The following is a 20,023-nucleotide window of genomic DNA, read 5'->3' on the forward strand; positions in this document are numbered from 1 at the left end:
TACTGCAAAAGAGTTATGGTGCTTTTATCTGCAAAATGCACTGTGTGGCTTGTTTAGGGCACCCTGATAGCATCATCAAAACTGCCACCGCTATCAAAGGGACAAAGGTTGCAGGAATGCTGCCACCCGCTGGTCCCCTATTCCACGTTGTGCCATCTTGTCTTGGAAATATATTCCCCCTTCATTGCCCTTGGCTCCAACCCCGAGATGCCTAACATGACATCACTGAATGAGAACCTTTACCACAAAGAGAGCAGCAGTTCAAAAACATTTACACTCACTTCAAGATCAATTAAGGACGGGTGATAAATACTGCCTAGATCACATGGAAATGACTACCCAATCTCCAGTTTATTGGCTGAAGCAGTGTTGTTAAATAATGTTTCATGTTCGTTTACATCGGCAATAATAAAGATTTTTTTCCTTTCTCTTCATCCAAGACAAGATGTTTCTCGGTTTTGAATGATCAAAAATAATTTGTTAATTGGTTTTATTCCCCTTTGAGAAGTTTTTTTTGTTGGAGACTGTGTAGGTCCTCCAAGGTAAGGAGAGGGCAGCCGACAATCCTCTGGGCGTTGTCAATGGCCCTCTTTTTTTCCTTGAGCCGCTGTTTTTTATGTTAGTATTTCAATCGATTACAGCAGCAATGATGTTGTTCTTTACGATGGCTGAGTTCAATAATTTCAACACAGATTTCTTCCAATCAAGTTATAGCATTGACGACCAAGGGCAAGCGTGTGATTACAGTGCTGCAGGAGATCCGTACCAGAACAAGTGAGTGCGTGAGGTTGGCAGTAAGCTCCAGGCTCACCAAGAATCTTAAGGCATTTAGCGCAGCACAGTGCTGCTGCTGGTGGAACTGCTGCCTCCAGGTTCGGTTCTACCCTCATGTGCTGTCATGTCATGTGGAGTTTGCACGTCCACCCTGTGACCACGTGTATTTCTTCCGGTTGCACCATTTCTTTTTTTCATTGACGACCCACGTCCCAAAGAACATGCTGGTTTGAAGGTCACCAAGAATCTGTTAATGGTGTCCAGGTTCAGATCCAGGTTCGGTTCTACCCTCATGTGCTGTCATGTCATGTGGAGTTTGCACGTTCACCCTGTGACCACGTGCATTTCCTCCGGTTGCACCATTTTTCGCCCATGTCCCAAAGACATGCTGGTTTGAAGGTCACCTCCGTTAATTGTCCCCTGTGTGTGTAAGTGAGTGGATGGGAAAGTGGAATGAACTAGAAGGAATGAGTGATCGATGGTTGATGTGGACTGGGTGGACGAAAGGAACTGTTTCCATGCTGTATGTTGTTTATTAGTACAGACAAGAAATTTGGGTCTCTTGCTGATCTTTTAGTTCAAAAGTCAACAGGGCTAAAAGTGACTTAAAATATCTCTGCTACTGGGGAAAAATATTGCAAACTACTGATGGACCCGTTAATTCCTACTCGTTGCTTCCTGTCTGCCAACCAGTTCTCTATCCATGTCAATACCCTACCCCAAATACACTCTAATGATCTAATTTTGCACACTAATCTCTTGTGTGAGACCTTATCAAAGGCTTTTTGAAAGTCGAGATACACTACATCCACTGGCTCTCCCTTATCCATTCTACTTGTTATATCCTCAAAATATTCCAGAAGATTAGTCAAGCATGATTTCCCCTCCATAAATCCATGCTGACTTTGATCGATCCTGTCACTGCCTTCCAAATGCGCTGCTATTGCATCTTTACTAATCGACTCCAGCATCTTCCCCACTACCGGTCAGGCTAACTGGTCTATAATTCCCTGTTTTCTCTCTCCCTCCTTTCATAAAAAGTGGGGGTTACATTCCAGTCCACAGGAACTGATCCAGAGTCTATAGAACATTGGGAAATGTTCCCCCATCATTCTCACTTGCTCTCTGTCCCATTTCCTTGTTCTCCCACAAAACTAAATTATTTTCACAGCACATTCAACTATTGGAAAGTTATCATTTGAACGGACTACCACCATCTTTTTATTGAATCCCAATCAAACCAACTTGGTGTTTTAAAATTCCCAGTGTCAACTTTTTTCATAATTAATTTAAATATCTGGCCTTGGGTTACTGACCACTTTTCCACTGAAAATAATTTTTCATTATCTTTCAATATTTTATGATCTTGGACGCTTCCATTGTTTCTTCCCCTGAGATTTTTAAGGAGAACAATCCCACCTTCCCGAGTCTTTACAAATAACCTTTAGTTCCCATCACTCAAAATTAGCAAAGTAGGAGTGAAGGAGCAAGACCTTGTAAGAATTGGGAGTTTTTAATTTTAGAGATACAGCACAGAAACAGACCCACTGAGTCCACAGTGACCAGCAATCCCTGCACACTAACACCATTTTGCTCTCACTACGGACAATTTACAATTTTACCAAGCCAATTAGCCTACAAACCTGTACGTCTTTGGAGTGTGGGAGGAAACTGGAGTTCCCGTAGAAAATCTATGCAGGTTTGGGGTGAACGTACAAACTCCATACAGACAACACCTGTAGTCCGGATTGCACCCGGGTCTCTAGCGCTGTAAGGCAGCATCTCTGTCACTGCGCCACTGGTGATGAGGAGGAAAGCAGAATATTAATTGTCTAATAAGGAAAAGAGACTTTGTTTTATTCCATCATGGGAAGAATCAAGGGAAGTGCCCAAGGTCAGCTTGATCAGTACATTGGACAGAAACTGATGAGAAGAACCAGGAAATCTAACGTTTTATTGTTCTTTGCATGCAGGCAATATGACAGTAACACGCAGCCAGCTGGGTATTTTCACCCAGCAGGACCACAACAAGCGTACACAGGACAGATCTACCAGCCAACGCCAACCTTCACGCCAAGCTCTTCACAGTCAGTGTACAGTAACAGCTTTGAAGATGAAGCACCATTATTGGAAGGTAAAATCGCAGCTTTGTCAATATTTGGGACATGCTTTGAATGTAACGTAGTCATAGTCATAAGTGATAGGAGTACAATTAGGCCATTCGGCCCATCAAGGCTACTCCACCATTCAATCATGGCTGATCTACCTCTTCCATCTAAACCCATTCTCCTGCCTTCTCCCCATAACCTCTGACACCCGTACTAATCAAGAATCGCTGCCTTAAACATATCCACTGACTTTGCCTCCATAGCCTTCTGTGACAGAGAATTCCACAGATTCACCGCCCTCTGACTAACGGAATTCCTCCTAATTTCCTTCCTAAAAGAACGTTCTTTAATTCTGAGGCTATGACCTCTAGTCCTTGGCTCTCCCACTAGTGGAAAAATCTCTCCATATCCACTCTATCCAAGCCTTTCACTATTCTGCATGTTTCAATGAGGTCCACCCTCATTCCTCTAAACTACAGCGAGTCCAGGCCCAGTGCCGACAAATGCTCATTATAGGTCTACTTAGAATTTTGATGTTAAGATTCCAAACTCTTTTAACAGCGTATTTGTATTTCAGATGTTCTAGTTGCTTTTATTTAAGATATCAGCTGTGTTTCTCGCATTTCAATCTCAATTAAGTTTTGGGAATAATGAATCGAGGAGAAAATGTAAAGGATATCATAGCCCTGCCGATGTATGATTTGAGGCAGAAAAGTGTAGTAAAAAGTTAATCATCCATATTGCTCCTGAAATTATTCTTTACCTTTCCATTTATAATTTCTGTAGTTGTACAGTTTTATTTTAAAAGGCAACCATTGCCCACTCCCAATTAATTGATAAGAATGGAATTGGATCCATTAGTCAATAGTCTAGAGAGTCACAAGTGTTTTATTGTCATATGTAACAAAACAGAACAATAAAATTCTTAATTGCAGCAGCTTAACAGTGCGTAGGAAGGAACTGCAACTGCAGATGCAGGTTTACACCGCAGATAGACCCAAAATCCTGGAGTAACAGCAAGACAGGCAGCATCTCTGGAGGGAAGGAATGGGTGATATTTCAGGTCGAGGCCCTTCTTTAGACAGTCCTGCTGAGGTACTCCAGCATTTTGTGTCTACAGTAAACATATTGCTCAATAGTCAATTCAGTAAATAAAATAACCCAATATAGCACAAAATGCAGATCATAGGCCAAAGTCCCTTGTGCACCCAATCAGCTCATAGTTTAGTTGGAGTTCGTAGTGTTCAATAGCCTGATGGTCCTTGGGAAGAAGCTATTCCTGAATCTGGATACCACGTTTTTTAGACACCTATACCTTTAGACACATATCCTGATGTCATTGTGTCCAGGTCTGCGTCCAATTAATTGCAGAACCTAAATAATGTACCGATCCAAAACAGTTGTTATGCCACTGCCAGGCTTCAAATCTGTTGCCTTTCAGCCTCTATGGGCCTGCAATACCATTACTATTATCTATTTAATTTTCTATTTAATTTTCTATAATGTTCAGCTAAAAAAAAATCCTGAATATCGGGTGTCAGGGGTTATGGGGAGAAGGCAGGAGAATGGGGTTAGGATGGATAGATAGATCAGCCATGATCGATTGATGGAGTAGACTTGATGGGTCGAATGGCCTAATTCTGCTCTAATCACATGAACATATCAAATTATGTAAACGCTCATGTTTTATAGGCTAATAAAATGCATTGAATTGTAACCCTACAGATATAATATTCAGAAGAAAAAATAGAGCAAGGAAATCAAAAGATGAAATATTTCTATTCAAAACCATTTTACAAACTATATAACTTTATTGAAATAGCAATGAATTTATTTGGCAATTTTATCGGGTAGATGAAGCTGATTTGCTTTTAATTTTCCTCTTCGATTTTATTTAACTTTTTAGAACTGGGTATTAACTTTGATCACATCTGGCAGAAGACACTAACTGTCCTCCATCCGCTCAAAGTGGCAGACGGGTCCATTATGAATGAGACTGATTTGGCTGGACCCATGGTGTTCTGTTTGGCATTTGGAGCTACATTATTACTGGTATGTAATGTCTAGTATTTTGCAGATGACACCAATTTAACATTGCGTTGGTTTGGACCCGATTAAGTGAAAAGCAGGTTTTCTGGCATCTATTATTGGATGAATAGAAATGCACTACAATTAGATAAGTGTGCATTGCCTTTGGTGCCTGACACATTCCAAGCAGACTAGACGTTTGTGCACTGAATAGGACTGAACCACTCTGAGAGCAACTTATTTCATGTGTTTGCAATCTAAAGTTGTTTGTGTCAACGCTATGCCAGTCATTGAACATCATTCCATCTCTAGTCTTTCTGCTGAAAATATAGTTACCTCAAGATTCTCTTATTGTAATGCTACATTGGCTGTGTAGTCTTGCACAAACTCGAGCAGCCACAACTTACTCAACTATGTTCTAGACCCCATTTTACTCGGCTGGTTGACCAAACTTGGTTCCCCATTTGTACCACATTGATTTTGACAATTACAACTTTTGCTTTCAAATCTTCGCATGGTCTTGTTCTTCCCAATTTCTGTAGCCACTTCTATAGTTGGCATTTTTTTGTGCATCCGCTAAAGCTATGATGCTTCTCATTCGCACTGCTCCTCTGTACCTTTTGTCGCCTTGTTTGTCTTCTCTCTCTCTCTCTCTCTCTCTCTCTCTTCCTCTCTATCTCTCTCTCTCTCTCTCTCTCTCTCTCTCTCTTGCTCTCTCTCTCTCTTTCTCTCTCTCTCTCTCTTTCTCTCTCTCTCTCTCTCTCTCTCTCCCTCTCTCTCTCTCTCTCTCCCTCTCTCCCCTCTCCCCCTCTCTCTCCCCCTCTCTCCCCTCTCCCCCTCTCCCCCTCCTCCCCCTCTCCCCCTCAGTCCCCTGTTCTTGTTCTCCCCCTCTCCCCCCTCTCCCCCTCTCCCCCCCTCGCCCCCCTCTCCCCTCTCCCCCTCTCCCCCTCTCCCCCCTCTCCTATGACATGCTCCCCCCCCCCCCCCCTCTGAGATGTCCCCCCCCTCGTTTTTTTTTCAAAGTCTGTTCTTGTTTTCTTTGTGGCAGAGTTGCAAATCTTGTTTGATCTCATTCCTGTGACATGCAGTGAGATGTCTTCCTATGTTAAAGGTGGAAGTTAAATGGAAGTTGTTGTTTATACCACTGTAATCTTGTCCAATGCTTCGTTGCATTAATAGAACTCATTGGTAAATCGTATAGATTCAATGCATTAATGAACCTAGTCTAAAACACATTAAAGAATGTACCTAATATGGTGTATATTGTGAACTGGAGGACAAAAGTGGCTTATTAATCTAAAGTTATTTTGAACTCTGAAACTAATGACAGATGGCACAATGGGCTAAGTGTTCGGCTGGCGACCGGAAGGTAGCCATTTCGAATCCCGCTTGGAGTGCATACTGTCGTTGTGTCCTTGGGGCAAGACGCTTCACCCACCTTTGCCTGTGTGTAAATGTAATGTAATTATGTGAAGCACTTTGGGGTCAATGCAAGTTGACTAAAAATGTGCTATATAAATAAGATTATTATTATTATTGTTAACTAACCAAGTGTAGCTGATTGCCATGGATTGACCCTTGTTTAAACACTACTTGTCAACATTAGTTATTTGGTGCTAAATTACTCAGTATTGTCTGGAATCTGTGAAGGAAATCTTTTAATGCAATAGCAGCAAACATAAGGCATATTTAAAATGGAATAGAAAATACTTTAGAGGTATGTAACATGCAGAGGTTTTTGTGATAACATTGTTCAGGAATGTTATTAGAATTGATAATTGATAATTCTGGTAAGTATTTTTTATAAAGAAAAGATGAAGCATTGGCAATATGAGCAGCATCTGTGGAGGAAAATGGACAGGCAATGTTTCGATTCAAGACCCTTCTTTAGACTAATGGAAGAGGGGAGGGGGGGGAATGAGAGAGAAAGCGGGAAAAAAAGGTGGGACAAAGCGAGGCACGGTGTAGGCGACGGAATGGGAATGATTGGCAGATTAGTGGAGTTGGTGACAAAAGCTGGAGATGAGAAGGAGACAAAAAGGTATTAGATAAGGAATGAAGAGTGAAATGTCAAGCTTGGGGGGGGGGGGGGGGATAGGTGGAAGAGAGGGGGGGGGGAGTACAGGTGAGCGGGGTTCAGGTGGAAGGGAGAGGGATACTGGTGAGGGACGAGGGTGAGGGAGGAAATGCATGCAGGAAGTAGGTATTTATAAAATGTTCATATACTGATTTTTCTTAATTTTTGTATAAAATGGTGCACTATTGCTATATTGCCACAAATTAACATAGCATTTTTCTGTGTTGTGTTATCAGATAGATTTCTCTATCTGAGAATCTTTCTTTTTCATTCCAGGTTGGAAAGATCCAGTTTGGTTATGTGTATGGTATCAGTGCTATTGGGTGTCTTGGTATGTACTGCCTTTTGAACCTGATGAGTATGACTGGTGTCTCCTTTGGATGTGTGGCCAGCGTCCTCGGATACTGCCTTCTTCCCATGATTATCCTGTCAAGTTTTGCAGTGATTTTCTCCTTGCAGTAAGTACTCATTCTGATGGAAATGTGGACATTTTAATGCAACCTCCCATAGGTCATGTTGTCATCCATGTATCATTGATTAAATAGGTTTTGGTGCCAGCTTGAATTAGTCTGAGAAGCATTCTTGTGCAAGCCCTACTTTAGTTTTATTTTGATTGCTAATGCTGGTGCAAAAAATGTGTATTTCTTCCTTTATGTGGTGAGTTCTGTTCTATAATAATGTGTGTATATCCTTTACTATTAATTATATACACATTTAATGATACGTCATTGTGTGCAAAACATAACAGCCTTAGGAGGTGTGAACTGAGTAAATACTTTTGTATTTGCATTACTGGATGTAATGTTCCTCAGTTACATAAATTAGCAACTTCTGGATTGAGTGGTAGGAGCAGAATTAGGCCAATCGGCCCATCAAGTCTACTCCGCCATTCAATCATGGCTGATCTATCTCCCCTAACCCCATTCTCCTGGCTTCTCCCCATAACCCGTGACACTCGTACTAATCAAGATATCTATCTCTGTCTTAAAAATATCCATTGACTTGGCCTCCACAGCCTATTGTGGCAGAGAATTCCACAGATTCACCAACCTCTAACTAAAGAAATTCCTCCTCATCTCCTTCCTAAAGAAACGTCCTTTAATTCTGAGGCTATGTCATCTAGTCCTAGACTCTCCCACTAGTGGAAACATCCTATCCACGTCCACTCTATCCTTGCCTTTGACTATTCGGTATGTTACATTAGGTCCCCCCTCATTCTTATAAACTCCAGCGAGTACAGACCCAGTGCCGTCAAACAGTCATCACATGTTAACACACTCGTTCCTGGGATCATTCTTGTAAACCTCCTCTGGACCCTCTCCAGAGCCAACATATCCTTCCTCAGAAATTCCTCAGAATACTCCAAATGCGGCCTGACCAGCTCCTTATAGAGCCTCGCCATTACATCCCTGTTTTGTATTCTAGCCCTCTTGAAATAAATGCTAGCATCGCGTTTGCCTGCTATACTACCGATTCGACTTGCAAATTAACTTTTTGGAAAATCCTGCACCAGCACTCCCAAGTCCCTTTGTGCCTCCTCCGATTTGTGGATTTTCACCCCATTTAGAAAATAGTCTACGCCTATATTCCTGAAAGTGGAAAAGCTTTTACAGTAGCACAGAATAATGTTTGCCACAAACTTGGATGCATTTTTTTAAAAAGTGGTCAAAATGACATGGTCCTTTGGTTGGTATAGACTAAATTATATTTTCCCCCCCCCCCCCCCCCCCCCTTGGTTGCTAGTTATGTTTGCCATTGAATCAGGTGCAGATTAAGCACAGATTAACATTACAAATATCTAATTAGGAAGAGCTGAGAAGCCATGCCTATTTCCCAGTTACGTGGCTTCCAGTTGTGCCTCTCACAAAAAGTGCTGCTTGATCTTGTGCATGAAAGGAAAAAGGCTGATTGTATCTTCTTGGCCGCCTTTGCCCCGACGGGTTGTCCGAGTTGTGTACATGTGGCGAACTGGCACGAAACAACAGGCACACGGAATTCAAGTGGGGCTGACCCGCTGAGTTACTCCAGCATTTTAATCATAATCATACTTCATTAGCCAAGTATGTTTTGCAACAAATTTAATTTACCATACAGTCATACTAATAAAAAGCAACAAAACACACAAAATACATTTTAATGTAAACATCCACCACAGTGACTACTTCACATTCCTCACTGTGACTGATGAGTCTGTGTCTATCTTCAGTATATACCAGCGTCTGCAGTTCCTTTCTACACATCAAGCTCTACTCTACAGAGCTACTATTAATGTGATGGTGTTCCAGAGAGAATCAGACTAGAAAGAAATGTATTCGATTATTCACAAAAAATCATAATTATATAGCACTTTTAATGTAGTTATCTGGGTTGAATGGCAGGAATCTTAGCATCTATGTGTCAGATGGCTGGCCAACAGTGTGGAGTTTTCCTAATGTCGAATGTGTATTCAGTGGCACAAACCAGGTGGCATAGATGGACTGATATTAAATGCAAACCTAATGTTCACCTGCTGCAGTAATAAACTGGGCACTGTGTATAAAAGATGGTTGATCTGACTATCAAATTTGTACCCTATATTCTAAGAGGCTTGAGTAATTTATGAATTTTGATTAATAACTTATGAGAGTCAGCTTTGAGTTTATGCCTCTGGTTTAAGAAATTCATGAGGCGTTTCAGTTAAGATTTTAATGTAATAAAAAAGGGAACTGCAAATGCCGGTCTATATCACACTCAAAGAAGGGTCCAGAACCAAAGCATCACTTGTCCATTTCCCCCAGAGGTACAGCCCCTGACCTGCTGAGTTACGCCAGCTTTTAGTGTCTATCCTTTTTCAGATGTCGCAACAGACCCATTACCATTTCTTTGGGTCGTAACTAATTTTTATTAATGTTCAAAATGAAAAGCACTTGTGCTCCTCTGTGGCATGACTGCACTGCCATCTGCTGGATTTAGACCGGACAACATAACTTGCCTGACTGATTTGAATTCTTCCATGTCCACTTGGTACTTTGGTTTAGAGATACAGCGTGGAACAGGCCCTTCGGCCCACAGAGTCTGTGCCGACCAGTAATCCCCGCACTCTTACACTATCCTACATGCACTAGGGACAATTTACAATTATACCAAGCCAATGAACCTACAAATCTCTGTATTGGAGTGTGGGAGGAAACCCATGCAGGTCATGGGGAGAACGTGCAACCTCTGTACCGTCTCAGGATCATGGCAAGAAAATGAACATATTACTTGGAAATACATGTTTAGTGTTCTTAATAAGACTATTGTCTGATTCGGAAAGGTATTTATTTAAAAATATATAACATGAAATCCTAATATTGATATTTTCTTTCTTTCTTCTTCAGAGGTATGCTGGGCATAATCATTGCTGCCGTCGTTATTGGCTGGTGCAGTTTGTCAGCTTCTAAAATCTTTATCTCAGCCTTGGCAATGGAGGGGCAGCAGTTACTGGTCGCATATCCTTGTGCCTTATTGTATGGAGTTTTTGCTCTTATTTCGGTTTTCTAAAGGTGTGTGAGAATGGAATGTGTCTCCACGTTCCGAACTCGGAACAGAAACGGATGCAGGTCCCTGGCGTTACGATTGGATTAAAGACTGGCTTCCTGCCACCAATAATAATTGTGACTTCTGATTCCCACCATTTCGGGGAGTAACTGAAACAACACGTTCTTAAATTTCTGCTTTTATTGCCGCATTAGGAAGCCCATTGCAGAGGTGGAAAATGTAATGAGTACAGGTTGGAAATCAACATTCCATCATTTATGATGGGTTTGCACATTGGCATTATATTGAAAGGCTTTGCCTCTCTGCCTTGTACTGCATCTCCACCATCATGCAGGAAGGAATTGTTCAAGTATGATGTTTCTGTGAGCTGGGTGTAGGGACCACCAGATAGTATTTCTTCAAGAAAAGTGTAAATAGACCATTATGCATTTATCTGCAGAAAGAGTTCAGTGCAATGTTAAGAAAACAAAAATCCATATTTAATTCAAATTCAAAAATCTGTAATGTCTCTTGCAATCTCTGGACCAAAATGCTTTTTTCATTCAGGAGTCAATTTAATACTGGGGTGGAATGAGTTTCAAAATGTGTTGCACAGCTCTAATGTGTCAGTTCAAGAGACGATCCCACTCCAACATAGCAATTTCATGTCTTGCTATGCAGCGTTAATTGTTTAGTTTGCAAAATCGTTATAATTCGACAAATGTTTACTTGGCCCAAGGGAAAGGTAATAATCTAATTCCAGCTCTATTATAAATTTCTTTTTTTTTTAGTTTGCCTGTTTTTTCCTATTCATATTCCTTTCCTCACCATGACATTTGTAATAAATTGGTTAATCTCTGGTTCAATATGCGTGTGGTTTTCCTTTTGCAAAATGACAACAATTAAAAAGGCATTTAGATAGGAAAGGTTGAGTGACATGGGCCAAACGCAGGGAGGAGGGACTGGTGTAGGTGGCATGCACCTTGGTTGGCATTGGCATGATGGACCGAAGGGCCTATTTCAGTGCTCTATGACTTGCTGTAAATGAATAAAAACAACACAGTGAACTCCCTTAAGTATCAGCAGAAAACAAACTCCCAAGGTGTTACAGTTTTTTGGTTTAGGGGAGGAGGAGAGATATATTAAAATTGATGACTACGGTCATTTTTACAGCTGTTGGCAATGCAGGTCTTGCATATTCTAATTAGGATAATTGCTCTCAGAATAACTTTAGTGTATATAACCTGAGAGTCTGCTCCCCATCCTACAGCTGTCAAACGTATCTTATGAAGAAGGAGATTGCTCAATAAGAATACGGCAGATCTGGGTGTGACCATAACTCTGCATTTCTGCTACCCATAGCACAGTAGAGTTGCTGTCTTGCAGCGCCACAGACCCGGGTTTAATCCCGACTACGGGTGCTGGCTGTACGGAGCTTGTACGTTCTCCCCGTGGCTGCGTGGATTTTCTCCGGGTGCTCCAGTTTCCTCCCACATGCCAAAGACATACAGGTTTGTAGGTTAATTGGCTTTGGTGAAGATAATAAATTGTCCCTAGTGTATAGGATAGTGCTAGAGTACGGGGTGATCACTGGTCAGTGCGGACTCGGTGGGCCGAAGGGCCTGTATCCATACTGTTCCTCTAAACTAAAGTAAACAAAACCATAGAGATCATATCTGCTCTTGTTTATTAATAATCTATCTTCTTCCCTAAAAATATTCACAGACCCAGTAGGCAGGAGCTTGGCAGGGTGTGAGGATTCTTCTATTTTTGGATTCAATTGTAATTATTTTATTGCTAGAGGCCTGACCGGTAAGTGGGTGAACTCGGGGCTTGGGCAGGTACATATGATTGGGACATTCTAACCAACACAGAAATGTAGCTAGGGGAGAGACAGAACTGGCAGCTTAATATTCCAGGGTGCTACAGGTGAGATCGAGGTGGGGGCAAGAGAGGAGGAATGGCTTTACTGATTCAGGAGAACATTACGACAGCAGTCTGAGATGACATTACTGAAGAATTTTAGAGTGAGACTATGGGTGCAGCTGAAATAAAAAGGGGATAATCACCATGTTGTGATTGTATTGAGGGTGCACAACTAGTTAACAGGAAGTGGAAGAACAAATATGTTGGGAGGTTGCAGAACCTATAAGATGAGGGGTTTTAACTATTCTAATAGACCTGGAATGTCTTTGTGCTAAGGGGTTAGACGGGTGGAATTGGTCAAGTGTGTTTAGGAAGTTGTCTTCAGGTGATAAGTGGAGGACCTTGTAAGGAAGCGGTAAAAGCTAGACGTACCTATTCCTTGGAAATAGGGCAGGTCAAATGATTGAAGTGTTGGACAAGTACTTTAGGACCAGTGACCACAGTTCCATTAACTTTGAAATAATTATGGATATGGACAGGACTGGTCCATTAGTTAGCGCTCCTCATTGGAGCACGTCTATGTTTGATATCAGATAGAAACTTGAAAAAGTTAATTGGAGTAGGTAGGTTGATTACAGGAATGTGGGATGCTTTTCAAAGTGTTGTAGCGAGAGTTCAAGGTATGCTCGTTTCCATTGGAAAGAAGGGCAAGGTGTAGGGAAAGAGTAAGGATTCTGGCTGGCAAAAAAAAAAGTGAGGCACCTCATCTACTGTATCCGTTGTTCAAGATGTGGACTCGTACATCGGCGCGATCAAACATCAACTGGGCGATTGTTTCGCGGAACACCTTCGCTCAGTCCGCATGAACCTACTGGATCTCCCGGTTGCTGGACCCCTTGATTCTTCTTCCCATTCCTACACAGACCTTTCTGTCCTAGGCCTCCTCTATTGTCAGAGTGAGGCTAAATGCAAATTGGAGGAATAGTATCTCATATTTCGCTTGTGCAGTTTACAGCCCAGTGGTATGAATCTTGATCTCTCACTTCAGGTAACCCTCTGACTATCCCTCTCCCACCCAAGTCACACTAGTTTCTCGTTTTCACCCTACATACAGCTAACAATGGCCTGTTTCCTTTATCATTGCTACTTTTTTGCACATCTTTTATTCATTGTTTACCTCACCACATTATCGTCTATATCTCTTGTTTCCCTTATTCATAGCCAGTCTGAAGAAGGGTCTCGACCTGAAATGTCCCCCCATTTCTTTTCTCCAGAGATGCTGCCTGCCCTGTGGAGTTAGTCCAGCGTTTTGTCTGACTTCAAATTAAATTGAGGCTCTGATCAGTAAAAAGGGAGCATGGATCAGGTATTAGCAGTTGGGATCAAGGGTATTCATGGAGAAGTATAGAGGATTGAGGAGCATGCTTAATGTAATCGGGAGAACTAAAAGGGGGGCATGGGACAGCTCTGGCAGACATTTATGGAGAATCCAATGATATTTCATGTCTTTTAAAGGGAAAGGAGTGATTACATAGTTGCCCATGTTAGGTCAAAAGGCCCGTGTCTATGGTATGACTAGGGTACACTTCACTTTGAAGTTGAAGATAGACAATTGGTGCAGGAGTAGGCCATTCGGTCCTTCGAGCCAGCACCGCCATTCAATGTGATCATGACTGATCATCCCCAATCAGTACCCCGTTCCTGCATTCTCCCCATATCCCCTGAATCCATTATCTTTAAGAGCCCTATCTAGCTCTCTCGTGAAAATATCCAGAAAACCAGCCTCCACTGCCCTCTGAGGCAGAAAACTCCACAGACTCACAACTCTGTGAGAAAAAATGTTTCCTCATCTTCGTTCTTAAACTGTGGCCCCCGGTTCTGGACTCCCCCAACATCGGAAACATGTTTCCTGCCTCTAGCGTGTCCAAACCCTTAATAATCTTATATGTTTCAATAAGATATCCTCTCATCCTTCTAAACTCCACAAGCCCAGCCGCTCCATTCTCTCAGCATATGACAGTCCTGCCATCCCGGGAATGGCGCAAATGTCTGCAAAGGCTCCAACCAGTTCATCTGCACAGGTTATAAGAACACGACCAGGTAAACCATTTATCCAGATGCTTTTCAAGGGTTCACCCTCCTGAAGGATCTACTGATGTCGGCCTCTGTGACTGTAATACCATCAGGTATACCAGTGTTCTCCCTATCAAAGCATGCGTAGAACGGATTGAGCTTGTCTGGGAGTGATGCTTCGCTGTCGCTTGATATGCCCCCTGATTTTGCCTTGTAGGAAGTGTGCATGCAAACCCATCCACAGTTGCCGAACATCTGCCTCATCCACCAGCTTGGAACAAAAGACCCTTTCAGCCTTTTGATAGCCTTATCAGGGTCATATCTGAGTGTGTTCCCATATTTGAATGCTCAAGATTTGGTCCTCAGAAGATTGGTGGACCTTCTTGTTCATCCAATGTTTCTAGTTGATGAAAACTCAGGTGGTGTTCGTGGGAACACAATCTTCCACACATTTCCGAAAGAAATCGGTAACAACGATGGTGTATTCATTCAGGTCCATTGTCGAGCCCTTAAACATTGCCCAGTCTGCCAACTCTACGCAGTCCCGGAGTCGTTCCGTACCTCCCCGTACCACCTCTGTGTAGTCCTCACCGCTGAGGAACTGCACTTCATTCGCTGCCTACATGCAGGAAGAAGGAGATGTATGGAACAAATGTTTCTCACAGAAGGTGGCAGGTAACTGGAACAAGCCAATGGTGATGGTGGAGGCAAATGGCGTGTAAGTGACTTTTGGGTAGGCACATTGATATGCAGGCAATGGAGAGATATGGATTACATGCAGGCCGATAAGAGGTGGTCTTGGCATCATGTTTGGCATAGACATTTTGGACTAAATGGACTGTCCCTGTACTGTTCTTTGTTCCATGTTCCTGTCCACATATAACCCCTGTGCTTACTGACCTATGTTGGCCTCCATCATACTGATGGCTTGATTTTTAAATGTATCATATTGGTTTTCAAGTTCTTCCCATTGCCTCAACCCACCAATGTGTTCATTCAATTCTAGTGGAATCAAGGGATATGGGGATAAGGAATCGAGGGATATGGTGGTGCTGGCTCGAAAGGCCAAATGGCCTCCACCTGCACCTATTTTCTATGTTTCTAGTCCCCTTGATCATTCCTGAATTCAATTGCTCCACCATTAGCTTTCAGTAGCAAAGATACTAAGGTTTGGAATTCAATTCCTGGACCTTTCTACCTCTCAACCTGTCTACCTTCTCTTTTAAAACCACTCAAAAAGCTGATTTTTCTGACCTCATCTAATATCTTCTTATGTCATTTGGAAACACATCAGCAGCATTTTTATGAAGTGACCTGAAATGATTTAACGTGATAAGAAAGTTATGTAAGGTTTTCTTTTTAAAATCACATTAAAGACGACAGTGGTATGAAGAAAAACCGTTTGAGTAGCACCGGGACCAATAAATAAATGGATTTAAATAACTAAATTTTTTTTTTTTTCCACAATGCAAGCTTTCAGTAAAATGCAAGCTTTCAAGAGCAGTTTACCGTAACTTCACCAGCTTAATGTGCAGTCTGTTTTCATGATATTAGTGAGAAGCCTCTGCAAATAGCCTCTAATACAATTTTCTAAAGATTACTGCTTGCTGGCAATAGCAAAAAAGACACACAAATGGATTGTGTGTCTGCGTGTGGCGGGGGTGAGCTGGATGTTGGAGAGAAAGATCAGTCCTTTTATCAAAATAAGCTGTTGGTTTCCAGGAGGGAGAAAATGGGAGGGATGAAATGAGCGGCTAAATGGGAGGGAGATTGTGGGTGATGTGGGTGGTAAAAGTGGGGGTGGAGCATGAAGTGAGAGGGGGCATCAGGTCTTCGCAACAGATTTGTAGGTGGGTTCCATGCAGGCAACTGCATCAGCAAGAATGGTAGACAATAAACACACACACACACACATAATATACATACACACGCACACACGCACTTAATATACACACACACACGCACACACACACATAATATACACACACACACACATATATACGCACGCACGCACACACACATAATATACATACACACACACGCACACACACACATAATATACACACACACACACACACGCACATATAATATACGCACGCACACACACACGCACACACACACACTTAATATACATACACACACGCACACACACAAATATACACACACACACACACACACACACACACACACATAATATACACACGCACACACACACACACACACACATACACACACACATACACACACACATAATATACATACACACACATACGTATACACACACACACATAATATACACACACACACACATATATAAACACACACAAACACATATATGTACACATATTATGTCCTTATCTGATGAAAGCCCTCTTGACTATCCTATCTACGTATGATGATGCCACTTTCAAGGAACTATGTACCTGCACTCCTAGATCCATCTGGTCTACAATACTCCCCAGGGCACTACCATTTACTGTGAAGGCCCTACCCTGGTTTGACTTCCCAAAATGATTATCTGCATTGAACTCCATTAGCCATCCCTCAGCTGATCAAGATCTGCTGTCATTTTTTGATGACCATCTTTACTGTCTACAATACCACTTTATTGGCTTCATTGAGAAAGTAACATGAGGTGCAGGGGAAATTTTGAAATAACATGACTTAATTGGGGCAGCATGGTGGCGCAGCGGAAGAGTTGCTGCCTTACAGCACCAGAGACCCGAATTCGATCCTGACCATGGGTGTCGTTTGTACATTCTCCCTGTGACCGCGTGGGTTTTCCCCGGGTGCTCACCGCAGTTCCCCCTCACACTCCACAGACGTATAGGTTTGTAGGTTAATTGGCTTGGTTTAATTGTCAATTGTCCCTAGTGTGTGTATGGGATAGTGTTAACGTGTGGTGAATGCTGGTTGGTGTGGAATCGGTGGGCCGAAGGGCTGTATCTTCACACTAAACTAGATGCAGGAAAAATGTTCCCAATGTTGGGCGAGTCCAGAACCGGGGGCCACAGTCTTAGAATAAAGGGGAGGTCATTTAAGACTGAGGTGAGAAAAAACATTTTCACCCAGTTGTGAATTTATGGAATTCCCTGCCGCAGAGGGCAGTGGAGGCCAAATCACTGGATGGATTTAAGAGAGAGTTAGAGCTCTAGGAGCTAGTGGAGTCAAGGGATATGGGGAGAAGGCAGGCACGGGTTATTGATAGGGGACGATCAGCCATGATCACAATGAATGGCGGTGCTGGCTCGAAGGGCCGAATGGTCTCCTCCTGCACCTATTTTCTAAACTAAAAGCAGAAGGTGAAGGATGATGGTTCCGCATTTCTGGAATCCCCAATTAGTCTTGAAGCTATCAATACAAAATTAATGTCAGCGTTTCGTGATTAATTGCTGTATGTCTCTCCATACATCTACAGTCCATGCACCTTGTCCACCAACAACCAACTCTCTCTCTCTACCTTCTCTGTGTAGGTCTTTAGACTTCGCTCTGCATTTATCATTTGGTCTAATTCTATCACACATGTCAAAATCAGATTGCTGGTGCTTGTTTCAACAAAATGCATGATGGACACTAATTGAGGACTTCTTTTAAAAATCCACAATTTTTTTGCTTCCTTTAATGTGAAATTGACTGAAGAAAAATGCTATTTGTATGTGCGTTTGGTCCTTTAGATAGGAGCGTTTATTGGCAACACTGTATAGGCCAGTGAATCGGAGGTGCCTTGGGGCATGTGAAGCTGGATTGATTAGAGAATCATCCATAAATATTCACTCTGTTTAATTAAAACCATGATAAACACAGATGACATATTTTATCTAAACGAGGTTTTAATAAAAGTCTTCCAGCTTATTCTAAGGTAAAGTGACAATTACCATTAATTAACAATAATGATAAATGTTGTTGAGTCATGGTGGGCACCTACCTTCAACTCAGAAACACACTGATCTGTTGAGTCCCAGTCATACAGCATGGAAACAGGCCCTTCGGCCCAACTTGTCCATGCCAACCAACATGCCTCATCTACACTAGTCCCACCTGCCCGCGCTTGGCCCATGTCCCTCTAAACCTGTCCTATCCATGTACCTGTCCAAATATCTCTTAAACGTTATGATAGTACCTGCCTCAACTACCTCCTGTGGCAGCTCGTTCCATACACCCACCACCCTTTTTGTGCAGAAAATTACCCCTCAGGTTTCTATCAAATCTTTCCACCCCTCACCTTAAACCTATGTCCTCTAGTTCCTGATTCCCCTACTCTGGCCAAAAGACACTGTGCATTTACCCGATCTATTCCTCTCATTATATTGTACACCTCTATAAGATCACCCCTCATTCTCCCGCGCTCCAAGGAATAAAGTCATTGGGTTTGTGCAACAGATCAAAAGCAAGCCTCGCTGCTGCTGAGGGGATAACTGGTACAGATTTGATGATTCGGTAGTTTCCTCCACCATGATTGCAAAATAAATAACAATGTTGGGAAAGATTTTGACTAGTGGTGTGGGCCACTGGTGGCCCGGCCTAGCTGGGCGTGATTCACAACTGCCTCCATCTTGGCATTGTGTAGTTCCCCACCCACATGAGCAGATTTCTACAGGCTTGTAGTAGCACCAGATGGCTGGTGGGCTTTCCTGGGCCAACAGATTGTTAAGCTGCGTCAGAATGAAGCATTTACCATTCAATCTGCTGGGTAAAAATAAGTGGCTCCAGATGACAGCCCTTTGCTTTGCAGCTGGAGCTGATCTGCAAATGTTAACAGTGGCTCTTTGATGTTGATGTCCCCCATGGAGATCAGGCAGGTAGTGGTACGAATACGCCAAGGGTCTGTTTATTTTGCTGGTGAGGGTGTGTTCAAGTTTGCCTCGGCTGCTGAAACCGTGGCCACCAGTGGAGCAGTTTAAAGTCGCAGAAATATTTCTATCCATGGCATAAATAAAATAGCTGGAAGCACCTTCCAGAGTAGCTTAACTGGAGATCTGCATTGCATCATTTAGAGATACAGCGAGGAAGCAGGCCCTTCGGCCCACCGAGTCCGCACCGACCATCGATCCCCGCACATTAACACACACAAGGGACAATTTTCACTTATAACAAGCCAAATATGTCTTTGGAATGTGTGGCTGCAAGATGCAGAGAGTTCGAGTGGACCTCATCTGTGTTCTCCGGAGTTGAGAAGATATGTCATTGAAACAAACAAAATTCACAAAGGTCTTGAGGAGTCAGATGCAGGGAGAACATTTCTGCTAGCTGAAGAGTCCTAGGCCCAGAGGCACAGATGAGAATAGGGGTTAGGCCAGTTACGATGAGATAAGGCGGTGAACCTTAGGAATCCTCTGCACCAGAATGCTGTGGAGGCACACTTAGTTTAGTTTAGTTTAAAGATACAGCATGGAAACAGGCCCTTCAGCCCATCGAGTGCAAGCTGACCAACGATCAACCGATTAGTTAGCGATCTTGTTGTGCAAAGCCCCTTGGGCAACAATGCCCATAATATGGTGGAATTCTGCCTTAGGGTGGAGAATGGCATGGTCAATTCAGAGATTAGGGTCCTGAACTTAAAGACAGGAAATTGTGAAGGTATGAGACTGGCTAATTATAC

At 42.6% G+C, this 20,023-nt stretch overlaps 1 protein-coding gene across 1 annotated transcript; it reads left to right on the forward strand.

Annotated features, from left to right (window-relative positions):
* The first annotated feature begins 657 nt into the window (after positions 1-657).
* On the forward strand, positions 658-11,351 carry yipf5 (Yip1 domain family, member 5). Its single transcript, XM_055643198.1, has 5 exons — positions 658-774; positions 2,748-2,908; positions 4,789-4,934; positions 7,264-7,445; positions 10,347-11,351. The coding sequence occupies exons 1-5, from the start codon at positions 665-667 to the stop codon at positions 10,507-10,509; spliced, it is 762 nt and encodes a 253-aa protein (XP_055499173.1). The 5' UTR covers positions 658-664; the 3' UTR covers positions 10,510-11,351.
* The last annotated feature ends 8,672 nt before the right edge of the window (positions 11,352-20,023 follow it).

Source organism: Leucoraja erinacea, chromosome 11, assembly GCF_028641065.1.
Source record: "Leucoraja erinacea ecotype New England chromosome 11, Leri_hhj_1, whole genome shotgun sequence".
Lineage (NCBI taxonomy): Eukaryota > Metazoa > Chordata > Chondrichthyes > Rajiformes > Rajidae > Leucoraja > Leucoraja erinaceus.